This window comes from Dunckerocampus dactyliophorus, chromosome 1, assembly GCF_027744805.1.
Source record: "Dunckerocampus dactyliophorus isolate RoL2022-P2 chromosome 1, RoL_Ddac_1.1, whole genome shotgun sequence".
In the NCBI taxonomy this organism is placed as follows: domain Eukaryota; kingdom Metazoa; phylum Chordata; class Actinopteri; order Syngnathiformes; family Syngnathidae; genus Dunckerocampus; species Dunckerocampus dactyliophorus.
In genome coordinates this window covers 36,363,787-36,382,858 of record NC_072819.1, presented here as the reverse complement: position 1 = coordinate 36,382,858, position 19,072 = coordinate 36,363,787, and the positions used below count along the sequence as shown (strand labels likewise).

General features: G+C 40.4%; 1 protein-coding gene across 3 annotated transcripts in view; it reads right to left on the bottom strand.

Moving 5' to 3' along the window:
- nkain4 (sodium/potassium transporting ATPase interacting 4) overlaps positions 1-17,213 on the bottom strand; it is a 45,016-nt gene extending 27,803 nt beyond the window's left edge. The window contains exons 1-2 of one of the 3 annotated variants that reach the window (XM_054789571.1): positions 16,880-17,213; positions 206-343 (exon numbers count right to left, since the gene is read on the bottom strand). In XM_054789571.1, the coding sequence (XP_054645546.1) occupies positions 206-343; positions 16,880-16,933 (192 nt within the window). In that variant the 5' untranslated portion in view covers positions 16,934-17,213. The remainder of the gene's footprint in view (positions 1-205; positions 344-16,879) is intronic. The other 2 variants (XM_054789562.1, XM_054789552.1) reach the window with 2 other exon arrangements.
- Between the last annotated feature and the right edge of the window lie 1,859 nt (positions 17,214-19,072).

Below are 19,072 nucleotides of genomic sequence, written 5' to 3'. Positions count from 1 at the left end.
ATGTGAGTCTATGTAATGTCTTATTTATGTCTAAGATGTCTTTTTTTCTATTATATCTACTATATTGGGTAATACGAGTGCATTTTTTACTTAATGAATGTTAAAAATGATTGGAATCATACAAAAACTACATTGATAAGCCTTTTGTTCATATAATATAGTCAGGTGAACCACCATCACATTAGTCTGTTACATATGTACTCACCACCACAATGTAGCGTGGTCGGTACTGAATGGTGCCGAAGAGGCCCAGGATGACAATGATGATGTGGAAGAAGTTGGCTAGGATAGGAGCCCATTGGTACCCCAGGAAGTCAAAGACTTGTCGTTCTAGAGCCAACACCTGGAGAACAAGATAGGAAAGACGCAAATGTCATATTTAAAACAGACTCAACAAAATGGTTTTCCTCCTGCCAGGAACGTTGGAGTTTTTGGAAGTCACACAATTCACAGCCCAAGCAAATGTGTTCACATCTTCACACAAAAACTAATACATTTATAACACTGTTCAATGGAGAAATATTAATATTTATTTTATGTTATTCATTTTTTTCATGATTGTTTTCAATGGAAAACAATTATAGCTTGCAGCAACTCTTCGACAATTCTGCATACGGAGCCAATTGAGTACAGCAGCTTAAGTATCTCTCCACCAACAGTGGGAGTCCCCTAAATTCAGAGACAGCAAGTTTAATAAAATAAACAATGACAGATGTATTGATTCAACTGCTCCTGAGCCAAAGAGAAGCTCCCTATTTCCTAAAGGAGTGACAATAATGAACTTCAACAAAAATACCACTGCAATGAGCTTTTATTCAATTGTATTTTCTTTTGTATTAAATTACATGTAAGTAAACAATGTGTTCACATAAACATGCCTTGCTATGTGCATTCACAAGCAAGTTACAATGAGTTCTACAATGAGACCATAACATTCAATGTTTTCCCATCAGTCAACACCCATATCATGAGATCTTTTTAGTATTTTTTTACATAAAGACGATCATTTTTATTCATTTAAAAACTCACTTGCCAATTTCCTTACATGGAGACATACATGAGCAATTTGAACCCTTAAGACAGCTGAGTCGCTATTTGAATCATCTCATGTGGCATTTGGGGGGAATGCAGGGAATGACCACAGACCATTTAATCAGGATTCCATTTCCATTTTAATTCCATTGCATTCCCAGTTTGCGTTGGTATTCCTATGTGTGTTCGTGCAGGAGCCTCATGCAATTGACAGTGTGTTTCACCGTGTGTTGGCGTGTCATTTTCAGCCAAGCTCTTGAAGATGGCTGAGGGCAGGGAGGTGACTCTGCCCCACTGACAATAACAAACTACACACACGTCCATCCACACACATAAGTACATACGATGCAGCCTGCTCATCTTAATGAAATGGAAATGTTACCAGGCACCCAATAAGACTTTGTGACAGACAGGGAGGGGGAGATAATCAAATTTAAGAGTATAATTAAAAGTGAACGGTCCTTTGCAGCGAGAACAAGGGCAATAACTCTACTGACACAGTGGGAAGTGACAATGGGTGAAATATGTGACCTCCAATGAGATTGAGAGCCATGGAACTGCTCACGCTCCAGTCTTGTGAAAGGGACAAAATAGGAAGATGACAATTGAAAAGTGAAGCGGAACTGGAAAAAAGAGGGACAACTGAGAGAAAATTACAGGTGACACAAGTTGACTTGGAATGACTGAGCTCCGTCTTTGTCCATCCTCTGGACGAAGGAGATGCTGAAGGAAATGAATAGAATCATAACTCTGTGTGGGTGGATGTAGGTCAGCAAAGAGGGGGCTCATCCAGAATGCAGCAGGACGACGCTCCTAAACTGGGATCTTCAAATTTAATATAAAAGTTTAATTTAGGTCAAAATAATTATTCATCTATAATCATCAGTGTGGGAAAATAAATATAAAAGCAAAAAGCAGATTGCTGATGCTGACAAAACAGGACTCTGTGCTAGCAGAAGTCTGGTTTTCTAAACTCTGCTGTTCAACACTCACACACAGTGTGTCCATGGTAATTTGTCATTTCTTGTTCATCCATTTCAATAAATAATATCTGATTTTACTTCATATATGCAAAAATGTTGAAACGTTTTCTATGCTGCTTATCCTCATTAGGGTCGCGGGGGTGTGCTGGAGCATATCCCAGCTGTCTTCTGACAAGAGGCCTAGACTGGTCGCCAGCCAATTGCACATGAATTCAACCCATTCTGTCTTTTTCACATCTTTCCTTCAAATAACTGTTTCTAAATTGCGTTGATTGGGTTTTGTAAGTGTAAATATTCTCTCTCTCTCTCACTACTACAATCCAACTCTGATACATACAGGTATATGTATCCATTACACATAGCCCTGAAAATATGCCAGTCTATATTACAGTACATTATAGAAGTGTACAGGCATGAGAAAGGTGTGCATGTGTGCACAATCTCTCCTCTCAGATGCTGTAGTGAGCCTTTCACATTTACCACTAACTCAATAGTCCATCAAGATGATGACAACAAGGAGAGAAAGATTTCACACGCCATCATTCATGCCCATATGACTAAATTAGCCCACATCTCAGAGGAAGCAGATTACTGGAGAGTGGGGTGGAATTTGATCACCAACACTCTTCCGGGAGTAGTAAACCAGCAACATATATATATATATATATATATATAGTGGCCCGTAAAAGCCTCCCACTGATTGTCTCCGTGCACAAATGACTCCCTGGAGGCTGACCAGTTTTCTTGGTTCATCTAGGGGGTGCATGTGGAAGATTGTTACCAGCATTCCTCTTATAAATACTAAGGGAATGATGAGGCATATAAGGCTTAATCCATGTGATGAGTTTACTTTTAAGGATTGTTGGCTCTTACATAGTAAAGTAAACATACTGTACATAAACTAATCATCCTTGATATAAGATATGAATCAAGCATGCGTTTGACCTGTTTTAAAAAATTTTTTTAGGTTTTTTGCCAGTTACAATGAAGTAATTGGTGATGTACAGCAAATTCAAACAGCAGATTTAGGCCGAATCCCAATTCTACCCTTTAGACAATGATTAGATAGCGACCACTTTAGCCAGTTCATTGTAAGTTGTATTTTAAAATAAATCGCTCGCTAGCGAGGGGAATCTACATTACTGAACTGGCTGAGAGAGTGCCATGTTTGTGTCCGACTAAAGTGCCCTCTTTCTCGGCCACAGTGGGTGGATATCCCCCACTCAATATTCCCGAGTTCCGTGGCAGTGCAGATGTACCTCGCCCGGCAATTGCAGGTGGCTAGCACCGCTCCAGAGAGTACAGTGACGTTGGCGTTTTCTTATCTAATCATTCATGTAACACAGCACATTGTAGTGAAGTCTGTTTGCTGTGAATTATAGCCACCCTAGTCCACCAACAATTGAAATGGTGAGATATGTTTACTGTATTCAGCATACAGTATGGATGGTCAGGAAGTGAGCTAAATAAAAGATGTAAACAACAGGGCCATATGTGGACAGAACACCAGATTATCTAATCTACCGAAGTGCCACCTATTTGTTTACCATCACTCTATATTTGTTTTCAGTACACTATTACTACTAAACTATTATTATTGTAATACAATGAGCTAATAGTTGTAGCCCATCATTCATGCATGTGTCATTCCTGCAGGAGATGCTAAGCCAAGTGAAGTCAGCTGCTTCACAATACAGCAGTCCAGGACCTTTTAAAAGCTACAATCTCAGTATGGAAAAGTCAAATACAACAAAATGCAATTCTGGAGTTTCTTATAAAACAATCTGAGAGAGAACATCAACGACACGAGGAGAGCATGGCCAAAACAGGGAGGTTTTTAAACCTTGAAATGATGCTTGATAAGGTTTATATAATTGTTGATGATGTTTATTATATTGTTATTTCGATTTCGTATGGATATTTGCTACATTTTCTATCTTTATAAATGTTGTTACAGTGCTGGTTGCAAGCTGTTGTTTGTTACAATTGTTTGTTGTTTTGCAGTAAATGCCAACGGTTGTAAAAATGTGTACCTTATATTAAAAAATGGTGTCGTGAGCTATATAACATTGCAGCCTACTACTACAGCTTCGAAAAATACTAAGGTAAACTCTGCAGTATATGCACCTCAAGCCTCTCTGTTTCCACGTATTTGACCACTTACGTTTGTTTTGACTTATATCAAGTCGGTCCTTGTTTACTCGTTGGGAAAAAAAAACAACTATGTTGTACAGTAAGTGATGCCTACTGTATTTCATATGTGAGAAAGTCCCAAGAATGAGTGAGTGAGACAGACAGTTTTCAAGTGGGCCAAGGATACACATTCTTGATGAACTTAGCATTCAATCCCAGTATTTCCCACAAGGCAATACTTGATGCAAGCAAAATAATTTTGTTCCAAACACATGAAAAGACAATGGTGTGATCACATTCTGGGACAGACTAATTGGCAATTATACACAAGTAGGCAACTGCATCTCTGAGCCATTTCAAAACATCTGATGCGTTCCAAATTGAATTGAGATGAAAGATGACATATGCAGTGATTCAGAGGTCTGTTGCTTTGCCCGAGCTTGCTTTTATTCGTCCACTCCCAGCAGGCAGGAAAGTATTTATCAAAAAGTTCACTCCAATTTTTCATGCCTGGGTAAAGTCACTACTATCAGATGGCCATCCTGTGCAACTAATGGTACCAATCAGGATGTGTGGCTTCCATTGGACACCACAGAATTGGTTAGATAGACTGACAGATAGCCCATGGTGGTGCTTGGTCTCACAAAACTGAGACAGGGATTAAGTGCTAGGGAGTCTTCACAAGGCACTTTGGTCGTCACAGTGTGAAATATGATCTCGGGGTAAAAGCCACGGGAGATGAACTTGTGATGCTTTTCGTATTTTAGGTGGCATCGATCAGACAGAAATCCATGATCAATTAAAACATTTTTAAATACAGGTTAACACACACATTGACTTGCTATTCTGACAATACTGTTAAAGGAAAACTGGACTTTTTTTTTTTAGGAATTTTGCCCATCATCCACAATCCTTATGTGAGACACGTCTTTCGCTTTTCTTTGTGTTGTACAGATATAAAACAGATAAAAAGTGACAGCTAAGAATGCACATAATGGGACCAACCTCTTCCGCCTATAAAGCCTTCTGAAAACACCTCCAGAAACCGTCAACAACACTCCATTTACATAATGCGACCTGCATATTAACCAAGTTACAGCAACGTTATTATTGTTACTAACATTGTAACCCCGAAGAACTTACTGGCGTAGTGATACCTCACCACACCACATTGGCTAGCCACACACTCACCTGTAGTGCGTCAGCGCCACACTCACAACGGTGTTGCTTTTTTTCATGGGCTAAACATGGCTTTTTCATGACTAAAACATGACAAGTCGTGTGTGAGTTTTCATTGATGAGACAAGGCTGGACGAAAATGTTAGTGGGTGATCTATCAGATGTTTAAAATGCATGACATTTCTGCCTATTGTGTGTGTAACCTTTCAGTCAGAATCTAAATCGTAGCAACACATCCTAGCTTAGCATGCAGACACTTCCTGTTCAACACTCCGGTGGCCGGTGACGTGGGCAACGGAAGCACTTCTGGTGGGGAACATGACACTGATTTGTGGATATACGTCATATACTTCTATACTTCATATACTTCAAATATAATCCATCCGAAAGAAAAACTGAATGCACTGTGCAGAGAAACGGTGGTAAACGTGATCAATAAATACAGTATAAGGATTTTTACAATTAATTAACAGACATTTTAGTCACAAACCCAAAAATCATACACTCTATCCTGGTAAAATAAGTGCAAAAGGTAAAAACTGAATTCAAAAAAATTATATGGAAAAAACAGAATTTGGAAAAAAAATAAAACGGAATTTGGGGGAAAAAAAAATCAAACAAATTTCATAGAGCTCTGTCAACGAAGCCTCGCCTTAGCCCTTGGTCACGGGTACCCATAGAATTACGTGGGTACCACACCGTTGACAGGTCTTTGTACTCATAAAAGGTACAATGATGCACTTTGTGGTGATGAAGCAAAGTTTGGATGAATGGAAGGATGTGACCCAAGATGGTAGACAACTTGGAAATCACATTTGCACATGGCATCTCCAGAAAAATGCTTCCCTCTCTTGGTTTCTCTCCCTCACCTTATCTCCACTTTGCCTTCAGCCAATGTGACTATCAGTGAATGTGGCTGCAATATTTGTAAATTTGAGGGGGTATTAGTCTTTGCTGTATCAAGTAGAAGGGATGCAGCTGGAATGTGGCAATCTTCGCCTCAGCCCACAAGATTAACTTCACTTGTGAGTTTGTTTTTCTTCATTTTCACATAGCTCAAGAGTCAAGAGTGGAAAAAAAATATGGAATTAATGTAGAAAGACATCTTACGAGACATGGGAGTGTTTTTCGTTAAAAACTTTGTTTTCAAATACTTTTTAGCCTAATTTATTTATTATTTTATCAACTGAAATATATTTGTGGTCTTACCTTTTATTTGTATATGAATTTGCACCCTAGCCTTCTCTATGACAACCTGTGATACTTTGTTGTAAATGTCTGGCCACTTTCTGTTGAGTTTGGCTACGTAATCCGCCACCTTGACAGTTAAATTCATTCATTCATTCAGCAGAGCATAAAAGTGTCTGTAACGCATTGGACACTGCACAAGATGTGGAATGGATGGGGGGTAGGATTAAACAAGCTTTGCTTCTTCCTACTCCTTTTGGACATGTGGAACTGTAAAGTGATTCATGAGATGTATTCCATTGTAACCTTCATGCATGTTCAAATAAAATTAAACCAAACCAAACCAATGGCTTATGTGCCTCTCATATGCCATATTTAGAACATATTTAATGGTCTAGGCTTTCCCTGTTGTTTTCAATTACCATGAGTGTTACAGCCCCAGTGGAAGATGCCTTTCATTAATAGATTTGTATCAACATTTGACAGAGGTCTGACTCCAATCTGAGGCTATGCGATTCCATGCATATATATATATATATATATATATATATATATATACATATATATAATTTTTTTTTTTTTTTTTACAATGCCGCATGCGGAAAAACTGTAATTGTGTCACTTGAACATGCTGTGTAAATGCACCTTCAGTGTCTGCAACGAAATAGTCGAGTTGTGATCTGGTTGCCTTCGATTCTATCTATGCAAATAGGCACCCCAAAGACTGACTGTTTTTACATGCAGACCTCAAAGCGCCTGCAAATGTGCACACGTGTCACTGCAACATCCACACCCGAGAGGGGTGATATGATCACCAAAGATGCATGGTGGTGTCAGATCTTGATATTGCAACTGAGCAAACCACATAGCTACACATGACTGGTTCCATGTTGGGCGGGGGGGCCTTTGTGGTGACATAAAATAAATGTAGAGCTCCCCCTTTGGAATGACAGGATGTGCACAGGGCATCATATTCAAACCCATGAGACTTGCCACCAGCACCAGAATTTATGGCCCACTCAGCTTGTGTCCTACAACACGCAAGTCTCTTTTGGACACATTTCCCATACACGTTGCTTTTTATTATAAATGTGTGGCAAACAAGTTGAAAAATTATGTTTCCTTTGCTGTTGTGTTCGTTAGCAGGTTTGCACAAAATCAATATAACTGAATTCCGAAACTCTGTGTGCCATAAACATATGTGCAGATATGGATAAAGTAGGGCACTGACATACAAGACCAGGATAAGACCAGGAGGTATGCCAGTCAAGATAACTAATTTTGCTGGTCAATAATTGTGCTAAAAATTATCATTGATAATCGATACTATTGACAACAATTTTTTAAACCATTTTTTCATTATTGTCAAGAGAGGTGTAATTCACATTTGAACCACTAGATGGTACAAAAGTGTAGTGTACCTGTGTGAGCCACATTAGCTTGACACAGAAGTTGCCTGTACGTTGGTTGTTTCAAATTTATGCCCAATGTTCCATATAACCATATTGAATGGTTGCATTTCTTTTGCAATGTAGCGAGCGACACTATCTGTGAGCACGCACTATTTTGCACTGTTTTGTTTATATTTGCTAACCAAACGCCTCAGTAAGCGTTGATTGTCGTAATGAAGGCTCCACTGCCCGAGGGCACCTCCATCGGTAGTTTATTTTCCCAGTTGAGAAAACTGTCCCTGTCAGTCGTCGGTGTTCATGTGCTCACCTTGTTCATTCTGTTTAAAACCAAAATATTGTCACTCTGGCGCTGTCGGCTCCTGTGCTTCTGCGCTTCTGTGCTTTCATTCATGTTAGCGTATGATGCCTCACAAAGCTAACTGCTAACCCTCTGTATCCACTCACTAGTAGCCCCACCTCCACAAAGAGGCAGAATGAGATGAGGGCTCACTCTCTCCATTCGTTCCACTATAGAACCAATGCACACAGATGCAGAGTGAACCCTCTTGTCATCCAGCCTGTGTGGCACATAGAGACGAGCAGATGAAACACACACGCATACACGCACATGTCAATTTATCAAGGGCGTCATAATTATGAACCTGTATTTTTTAGTCGCTGGATTAATCAATTTAGCGATTATCGTGACAGGCCTACCAGGAAGATAAGTAGTTGGTGCATGTGTGTACAGTTAACTTTTCAAAAACGCAAAGAAACACACCTTACAACATCACACATTATCTATATACAGTGGAACCTCGGTTAGCGTACACCCCGGTTAGCGTGCTTTTCGGTTTACGCCAATTTACGCCACAATTTTGCCTCGGCTTGCGTGCATTCTCCGGTTAACGTACAATATGGTGTGCATCTTGTCATGTTATTAATATACTGCATTTGTCCAACTATGTTTTTAACGTATTTGTATCACAAAACGCCCTTCCTTGTTCCATCCTATTAGCTGGCAAAATGGCAACTGCAACTGGAAGTTACATCGCATGTCTACGAGGTCATCAGCGGTTGACTCTCAAAAATGTTAATACAAAACATTTTTATACTTTTACATGCATAAAACAATTCTAAAATAAATGACAAATGAACATGAATGAACATTTAAGGTTACTTTTACCTTCATTGAAGACGTGATGGTTCCCAAAGACACAATGTGGCAGCGGGATCAAACACCACCATCCTGTTTTCAGTCACGTCATGAAGGTAGAACTAACCTTAAATGTTCATTTATTCCTTTTATTCATTATTTATATGTAGTTATATGCATTTGAAAAACATGTTTTGTGTGAACATTTTTGGCTTTCTGGAACGGGTTAAATGTATTTACATGATTTCTTTTAGGAAAAATTTATTCAGTTAACATCCAAGTTGGACCTTCTGGGAACGAGTTAATGACTCTAACCAAGGTTCCAGTGTACTATTGTACTACATACATTTTACTACTTTGCTGTGATGTAGTGTAGTTGGTGTACTGTAAAGGCAAATGTTTCCTTGGCAACACCACAAGCGATAGGAAGGGGGGATAACATTGAAAGAGACAAGGATCTCAGGTCTCAAGGGTCAAGCCCTTAATTGGCCCAGAGTGAGAGGGCGAACCAACCCCCATGCCTATTTTTTTCCTCTGCCTTGCTATTTGCATCTGTCCACAATGTCAAGAGGATCTGGCTCTGATAAATCACTCTCTAATCAATAATTCAAGCATATTCAAACCTGGGATCCCAAAGGGGCTGGGGGAAATATGAGCGTGTACAGAGCATGTTGCGCTACAGTACCTGTACATGTTGGGGCTTGAACATAAACATTTATTACGCATTCAAGCAGTGCCTCACATCACACAGTGCAGGTGTAGACCCCATTTGCATTATACTCTCAAGTGAAATGGTGTCACGTGGGGGGGGGTTATTATGCAGTCACCTTGCCTCGTGACCTTACACACACACACATGCCCAGACATTTCCTCACACACAGTAGGCTGTTGTTTAATCAACATTGTTTAGTGGTGCTGGTGTAACAATGGCAGGACTTGTCTATGGTTTATGAGGGTGTTCAGGCTTCACAATTAAAAGCGTCTGGGTCAAGACCACATTCAGAAAGGCATACCAGGGGTCCCTAAACAGCATGAGAAGCACTCACAAAGAAACACACTCTACATAACTAGGTTAAGACCCTCAAAATGGCAAAGACAGTTTCCAGATAAAATATAAGACAAGTTAAGCCCTTCAAATGTACAGTACACCTCTTTAGAGTGCAAGTAAACCTCTTCAAAGGACCCTAAAATAAGCAGCTAGTCATTTTTAGCAATGTTAAACTGACCTTGTTACTTCAACAGGAGTTTTTTTTCAGTGTATGTTTTTAGCTACGCAATGTGTAACTGCCACACCATTGCAAATTGTAAACTGCTGAACCATTTCAGGATGCAGCCTTTGAAAAGCTTTCAAGGCTTTGTTTTGGGGACACTAGGCATTGAATCCATCACAGCTGAGCGGTTGACTTCTATGAATTTAAAATAGACTTCAGTGTATTTTATATATTCTATAGTGTCATTGTGGCCTTTGCTGTGCTGACTGCACAATATATAGTAGTTTTATGAATTCAGGTCCAATTAAAGACATTGCGTAAACAATGTCACTCATGATAATAGTTCAACTTTAGAGCCATATTTTTGGGGGGAAAATGTAGGTTAAATTCCAAATTGTATGACATTTGGCTGTTCGACTTTGGAGGTTCCACTCTACTGAAATGTATTGACATTTTTAGCGGCAAGACAATGAGGGAAAAACTGGGACACGAGGCTTTCAGATGTGAAGACTCTTTCCCATAGCCATCCGTGTGTTGCATTTATGGGGAACAATCAACATTGAAATTTGGATGAGCACAAAATTCTGCATCATCACTGATACCCATTGTCTGCATATGCCAAAATTTGGTCATTAAAGGAATGGTTTGGATTTTTTGATATGAAATTGTATGACATCCCCATCAGCGGTGTAGTACATGAACAATGACTTACCCCCCACTTGGTCCCGTGAGTCCAGTGCAGTGAAAAATTATGATATTCAAATTGTTTACCAACTAACTGTTGTCAATATGTGCGTAAATAATACGTTTTATTTGTGTCTATAGACCATATATATCCACTCATAAAATATATTATAAGGACGTCCCGATCCGATCTTTAGGATCGGGACTGGATGCCGATCGGCTGTGTTTTTGAAGACCAGATAATATCGGCTTCCGCCACGAGATCGGGCCGATCCGGTTGCCGTATCACGTTCGTTACTCTGGGCCACACTCCAACATGGTAGGTGCAGTAATGCGCCTCAAAGCTAGTTGCCATTCGACTCGCGCCACCCGCAAGAAGAAGAAAACGCAACACCAACATGTAGACATGTCTGCGGTGTAACGTGGTGAAGTTAGTTTCACGTTGTATGTTCGGCTCCATTGCTACAGAGGTAGTTTCCTCTCACTGTGCCCAGACTGCTGCGTCATGGTGTAGGGAGCTCGCACCGGAAGTGCCACTCGAACTGCTGGTTGATAATAGGGAACACACAAACAATACTAAACATGTCAAAACTGTGGCGAAAAAGCTTGGGAACTCCTCTGTTACGGAGCGTGAATGGAAGCCAGCGGGGTTCGCTTAGTTTAGCTACAGTAGAGCGGCTGTGTGTGCGTGTGTGTTCGTGTGTGCGTGTGTGTGTGTGTGTGCGCGCACGACTCGGGCTAGATGAGTATATTTTCACCGTGTTGTGTTTAACTGCTTTAATGTAAGGACCATTTTACTATGCCCACTGACGACGTGCAGGTTGTGAGTGAAAAAAGACGATCGGCACATTTATCTTGCACAGAGTGCGTATCAACCGTCAATTGCCAATCTCAACACACACACACACACACACATTCCGGTCTTCAAAATAAGAGTGTTCTTTGTCACATTTGTCTAATTGTGTGAACAAAATAAGGGTGTCATTAAAATATCTTACATTAATCACGCGATTGGAATTAGATCTGTGACATCTGTGTCATTAACCCAAATAGCAAACACTCTATGCTGGTAAAATACGTGGAAAAGGTAAAAAACTGAATTCTAAAAAATTTTAACGCAGAAAACGGAATTTGGGAAAAAATAAAGCGGATTTCATAGGGCCCTAAGAGAGTTGTTTTTTTTTTTTATCTTATTCCAAATCACACCACAAATGATTAGTCCTACCCTAAAAGTATTTTGCACACCCATTTTGTCCAATTTTCTCTTTTATTGGATATTTTATTGGATTAGGGACCTGACTCACAGAGGTTTGTTACAAAAGCCAAACAATATTGTTGGTCATGCTGTGTAATCCCACAAATTTATGTTTATAACAAAAGCTTATTATTATTTAAAAAGCAAACAAAACAAAACAAACATCGGTACCGGATCAGATTGGCAAGACTATTAAAAAAATCAGAAACCAAAAAATGTGGATCGGGACATCCCTAATATACTACTTAACATTGCTTTCAAGTTTTTTAAAAAAAGCCCTCATTTTTAATGTGTGGCGGCTTTTATTTTGTTGTGGCGCTGCGCCGCAATCAATTACATGTAGCGAAAACCTTGACACAACCTGCTTTGGGATGTAACAATTCTTTACACAATTTGAATACTTCAAAAGCCATAAAATGACATTTCAGATGGACAAACAGTCATGGTTTCACTGTGTTCACACCGGTAACCCCTTAGGCTCATTCATGTCTACTTAACCGGAAGTAGGCTCGAGGCTAGCAAATATTCTTCCTCGGTATAGTAGATCGGCTGGGGTTCTTGTTTTAGAAGTGCCTTTGTATGGCAGACTGTGTCTAACATATCCAAACAACACATTTTGCTGCTTGGATAATCCTGATAGACCTGTTCTTTTCAATCTGCCAACAGCTGAAGCGTAAAATAAAAAAATGAATTGTTACTCTTCGGAAGGCTATGAATCACAGTCCACAGAGGCATTGTCAAAACTCAATGGTGAGTGAACCCATTACTTTCTCATTTCCAGTGGTCTGCCTACTACATCCACTTTACTGGGCCAAGGAAATACACTTCAAAAGATATCAAGTTTAGCTATTTGGGCTGGACAGAGGCACTAAGTCCATCACCCTGGTTGCTAAGCCTGAAAGCATAGTATGTTTTGTCATGATGTGCCAGCTGCTGTGCTTAATCTTAATTACAGCAGCCTAATGCACTGATGTCAATGGGCTATCAGCGGGCTGGACAATATATGAGCCTGGCTGCCAATGCACATGCATACAAGCAGACGAGGGTGGAGGGACAAAATGTTGACAGACATCCAAAATGACTCATGAATATTCAACAAGAATTATGAACATTCGATTGAGCAAACCAGTTAGCAGTAGAAGCACGTTGTGGAGAGGCGGGAGCAATGCAACCTAAATCCTTTGTAATGTGTGGGAGATGACAACGCGCCAAAGGATAATGTCTAGCTTTGTAGAGACAACGCTATTCAGTATTTTCTGCTAGCTGAAAAACTTTCTTGGAAGCACTTAAGTTGAACCCTCTTGGAGGCTTCACTACAAAGTTTATTCTGCTACTGTATGTCATCAAAAGTTGAGGAAAAGCGGGCACTGTGATGAAGGATAACACACACATACTGTGCTCCTGGGTAGACTAGTACAGCTTCTAAGGCTGCTTAGAATCATGGACACTTTCTCCACAACAGATATAAAATAAAAAACTCCTTCCAGCTCTATTTTGCATTTCCCTCATCTTGTTGACTCATATGAAGCTGCACTTCCTCTCCTTATATAAATAAGTACTTTTATTCAAGTGCATAAGCCACTAATTGAAGTTTAGATTACAGCTGGGTTTTTTCTCTAAGATTGCAACCATTTCAGCATGAATCCTGCCATTTTCAGGAGGTGAGTGGGTCCTCACACTTGGAACCACTTAACACCTGAAGACACCATGTTTCGCGAGTGTGAGTGCCCCGATTTGCGCTCAAGCTTGGTACACTTCCCCTCCTCTGATACGATTAGAAGAGATGGGCCAGGGCACCGCATGATTGGTTATGCACGCACACAAGTTGGCCAAGTCAGACCGCAGTATGATCCCTCCTTGACAGTTTTTAATGATAATCGGCACATTTCATAATAATAATAATGAATAGATAATAATGAAATACTTTCAAAATAAAATGTAATAAAGATGTGTCATTGAATTAATGCGACCACTCCTCCTGTATGTTATAAAGTTGTCCCTTGCTACATCGCGGTTCGAACATTGCTCCCTCACGCTATCATGGTTTTTCAAAATGTAATTAATTAATATTTTGCTGTTTCGTGCTTGACTATGGCCCATTATTAGTCAAAAAATAGTGAAAGACAAATCATATGTAGTATTCTGGTCAGTAGGCATCAGTAATGACACAAAACATTGATGAGATATGACATTACATTACATTACATTGACACTGAATGTAGTCAGCCGTGTCATGTCTGACATGATGAGGTGAAAAAGGTTCTCCTCCCATTCCGTGTGGAAGTGGTAAGTTTTTGGCTTCTTACTTTGCCCTTCTTCCCCACTCCATTTGAAACCCTTTCTTAGGTTCAGAATAAATAAATTGGGAGCAAACTGGTTAGCTTTCTAGCATGCTATGCTTAAAGCCGTAGCCGTCTCTTGTGTCCCTGCAAAGTCATAAACAGGTTTTCTATGCTGTAACTAAAGAATATTATATTTACTGTATTAATACTGAACACTACTTTGTGGAAATTCACTTATTGCGGTCAGATCTGGAACCAATTAACCGCGATATACGAGGGACAACTGTAAATGATAAACACCCCTTTGCAAAATCAAAATAAACATGACCTAAAACAAGATTCAAAATAATCCACAAAGTCAGGAAAATTGCTATATAGCATTGTACATGTGTGCACGAATGCAACAGTGTGATCGCAAACCAGCGGGGGCCAGGAGAGGTAGGGGGAATTGTGCTCGAGTCATGGCCTAGTGTGAGTGCGCCCTGAGTGATTATGCGTGAGTATACATGTATCGGTACCCTTTTCTGAAGACCCAGCAAGACCAATGCAAAGGGCACCTTCATCAGTCACACCAGACGGATCATCATCTCCACTCATCCACCATCATGACCACTGGCTGACATTCACAATGAATCTTGACCAGATCCGTAACATGTCCAATCGAAATGCTTCCATGACAGGTCATCTTTAGGTCAATAACCAAGCTGCTGAGACACAACAAGCTCCTCTGAGTCCAAACAGGTCATTAAGCAAAGCCAGCCTCCTGCCAGCACTCACCGCTCTCCGGGGTTGATTGGGGTTCTGACAACCAGAAAGCTCTGCTGTCTGGAATAGTTAGGCTGCGGAATGAAGAGGGAAGCAGGGCATTTCGATCAATACAGCCTCATTATCAGCTGCTTTCCATCCTGGAGAGAGAGTCCCTGTGCTTAGCCTGCTGATGAAGAAAGCGAACCGCAATTCAATTAAATAATGGCCGAGATGCCAAAAGAGGTTTGATCCAAGTTCGCATCCTGGATAATTAGCGCATGTGGTGCTTCACTGGGGCTATTTTTATATCTGAGGAGTATGTTGGTTTGTTAATGGTACTTTTAGTCTGTAATAGACTGGGAATGACCTGGCTCATTGTCAATGCATATGTTTCATTTGAGGTAGGTTGGAGCCACACTCCCATATTCATATGAACACACAAAAACCTACACAAACACAAATTCAACCGTGTGAGGTTGTGCAAGGTTTAACGCTACCCCTCTTTGTTGTTTAAAGTCGTGCAAGTGTGCATATGTGTGTTCCTGCAGACAGGAAGAGTCAGGTCATCCAGAAACAGTTTTGGGGGAAATAAAGCCGTTTCCTGGAGTCTTCAGGGACTTTTTAGGCAGCTCGTTGACAGCTTTATAAACCTCTTAACAAATGGTCCTTTTCTCTAATGAGGTCTAAAGTCTGAGTGGAGGGTACAAGGGGGAACAGGTGTGTTCCTAAAGGTGGGTTCATAGTTTTTGTGTGTGTGGTTTGTCTTTCTTGTAAGACTTGTGAGTCCACGAGAATCTAATCTTTACAGACTCCAACAAAACTGAAAGGTCACAAACGGTGTCATACAGGCACGTTTAACAAGGTTTCCGCTAAACAGCCCACTGAGTCTTAATGTGAATCTTCTTATAGGTTGCTGCATGACACAGAGGAAAAATGTCTTTTGTGTGAAAGAAACTACAAACTCTTGACAAAAGAGAAGCATTTGGATTCACTTACGTGTGAAGTATCAGCATGTTCCCATTTGCAAGTGAAGCAAAGAGAAGTTTTATTCGTTACTCCCTATTAAAACAGCATTTATGTGAGGGGACCCTCTGTGAAAAAGCAATCTCCTAACCATAAATAAAAGTGTCAAGCAAACAGCAGTGAATCAGTGGGACGAATAGCGTGCACCAGTTAAATGTCATGGACTACACCTGACTGAAGCCCTCGAAATGCTCCAAAGCTGTCTGTCAGTGGAATACCATTATCCAAAGAGGTAGCTGGTTGAACCATTTTCCATTTATTAATTTACAATCTTAGTCAATGGCATGCAATCTGACATCTTTAGGAGGTAAACGCAATTATTTCTTTTAATATCAAAGATTCTCCCAGAAAATGATGTTGAGTTTAGGGGACTCACTACACCACATTTTCACTCATAACATTAAACCACTTGATTAAAAAATACACTCAAACGTAAAAGTGTAGTATCGGGTGTACTAACATATGTGTCTAGTGTTATCCTCAATAACTTTTACTGTTAAGTTTATGTACCACGAACCCAGTGCTATCAGTTCAAACTCATGTTTTCTAAAGTAAAGTGGCCACTCATTCTAAATCTTATTAAAATATGTAAAATAATAAATAAATCCAACTTACCAACTGTACAGTGCAAATAAAAATAAGCGTGCACCGCCCGCTGCAGCAGCCCATTGTGTCCGTGGTGACAAACTCTCAGTCGGGAGAGAAGCCCTCTGTAAACTCGCTCAGAGGAGCGACAATATGCCGACCACACTCAGTCTTGATCCAGCAACCGGGCTCACATGTCTCGTCTTTCCCTCCGGTGTTGTCTTCGACTACAGATCATCACAGCTTCGTGGTAAGCGGTCGGTAGTTTGTTAGCTCCTATCCGCTCCGGCTGGTCCGGTCTCAGCTAAGGTAACTGGCAGGGAGACGACAGGACTGAGCCAGTAGGTGAAGGAGGAGGGGCGGTGATAGTGAAGCAGTCAACCCAGGGGCTGGGATCCGGCTTGGGGGAGCATGAGCTGCTGGCAGAAGGTTAGACAAACAGCAAAGTTCTCGCATGTTTTTTTTAATTGTTACAACTGAGACAATAACGGTATTTATGTGACTTTATATGCGACATTGGGGCTTTCAAAAGTAGTACACTCGTGTCACGAAATTACGTGCGTGTGCTTGAATGTGTGTATTTATGTGTGCGTGTGTGTGCGCGCGCGTGTGTGTATGTATGTATGTATATTAAAAGATTGGTTTTGAGGAGTTTAATTCGAATTTGATATGTATGGAATCGTGGACAGGATGGAGTGTAGGGTTAACGTGAGGATGGAGAGCCATCTTGTGGCCTTATGTTTAAACACGCTTTAGGTAGCTCAATTTTAAACAAGCGAGGCCATCAGACAAAATTATATATATATCTCATTTTGGTTACAAATAAACTGTAACTTGTGTAAATTATATTAAACGTTCTAGCTGTTAAATTCAGTGCAGTTAAATGATCAGTAGTGCAAATGATAATTTCTGAAATTACTGATATGACCTGTTATTTTGTACAATACATGCCCAGGCTTCAACTTTTTATATTCTTATTATTTGGAATGTCTTTGATAGAGTGCTTGAACTATATTTCACAAATAATACACATCAGATTTTTGTCTTACAATCTTACAATTCTTACAATCCTTAGGATACAATGGAGTGAGGATACAATGGAGTGGGGCCTCTGCCCGCTAGCAATGGTCGTTTGGGTGGTATCACCTTCATTGGCATCCCATTCAGATGGAATGATGGTCTTGGACCCACCTCAAACCAAGGTGGCTGTGCCTTATTTGTTAGAGGTTAATTGACTGAACCTTTTAGCTTTTAGGAAGGGATGAAAGGACAGCAGTATATGTGGGAGAAAGGTGGTGTCATAGACCCGCCGCCCCCCTTTTCAGAGTTGGCTTCTCAACCTCAGCGTAGATAGCCAACCATTATTTTTCTGTGTCCAGAATGTGCACATTTTTGTCCTGAAAATAGTGCTCTTTCTCGTTGAGGTGCATGTAGACTGCAGAGTCTTGACCTGAAGCGTTAGCTCGTCTATGTTGTGCCATGCACCTGCTCAGCGGCTGCCTGCTTTCCCCAATGTAAAAATCGGTGCATTCCTCACTGCACTGGGTAGCATACACCTGATTGCTCTTCTGGGTATAGGGTGTCCTGTCTTTGGGGTGTACCAACCTCTGTCTTAAAGTGTTAATAGGTTTGAAGTGTACTGGTATGTTGTGTTCATTCAAAATCCTTCTGTTCTGAGTTTCTCAGATATACCAGAGACATACAGGACGACAATGTTATTGCGTCTGGTACTCTTTTCTTCCTCAACCACCTTGCTTTTGTTCTTTCTGAAAAGAGATGCACTTTTTACAAACAACCAGCTGGGGTAACCAGAGGCTTGAGGGCATCCCTTAGGTGCTTATGCTCTTTCTCTTTTGCCTGTGGGCTGGTGGGAATTTTTACATTGGGGAAACCAAGCAGCGACTGAGCAGGCACATGGTACAACACAGACGAGCCTACTCTTCAGTCTTCAGGTCAAGACTCTGCAGTCTACATGCACCACAAAGAGAAGGAGCACTTTTTTGAGGACAAAAATGTACACTGCAAAAAAGGGCTGGCCAAATATAAGATAAAAAGACTAGATTTTTGGAAAAAAAAAACTACTTAAAACTAGTGAAATGATCTGTCCATCCAGCAAGTAAATTTAACTTGGTCAGAAATCCTAAATTAAGATTTCTCTATCTAGAAATAAGCAGGACAGAAATCCTAGATTTAAGATTTTTATATCTAAAAATCAGCAGGACC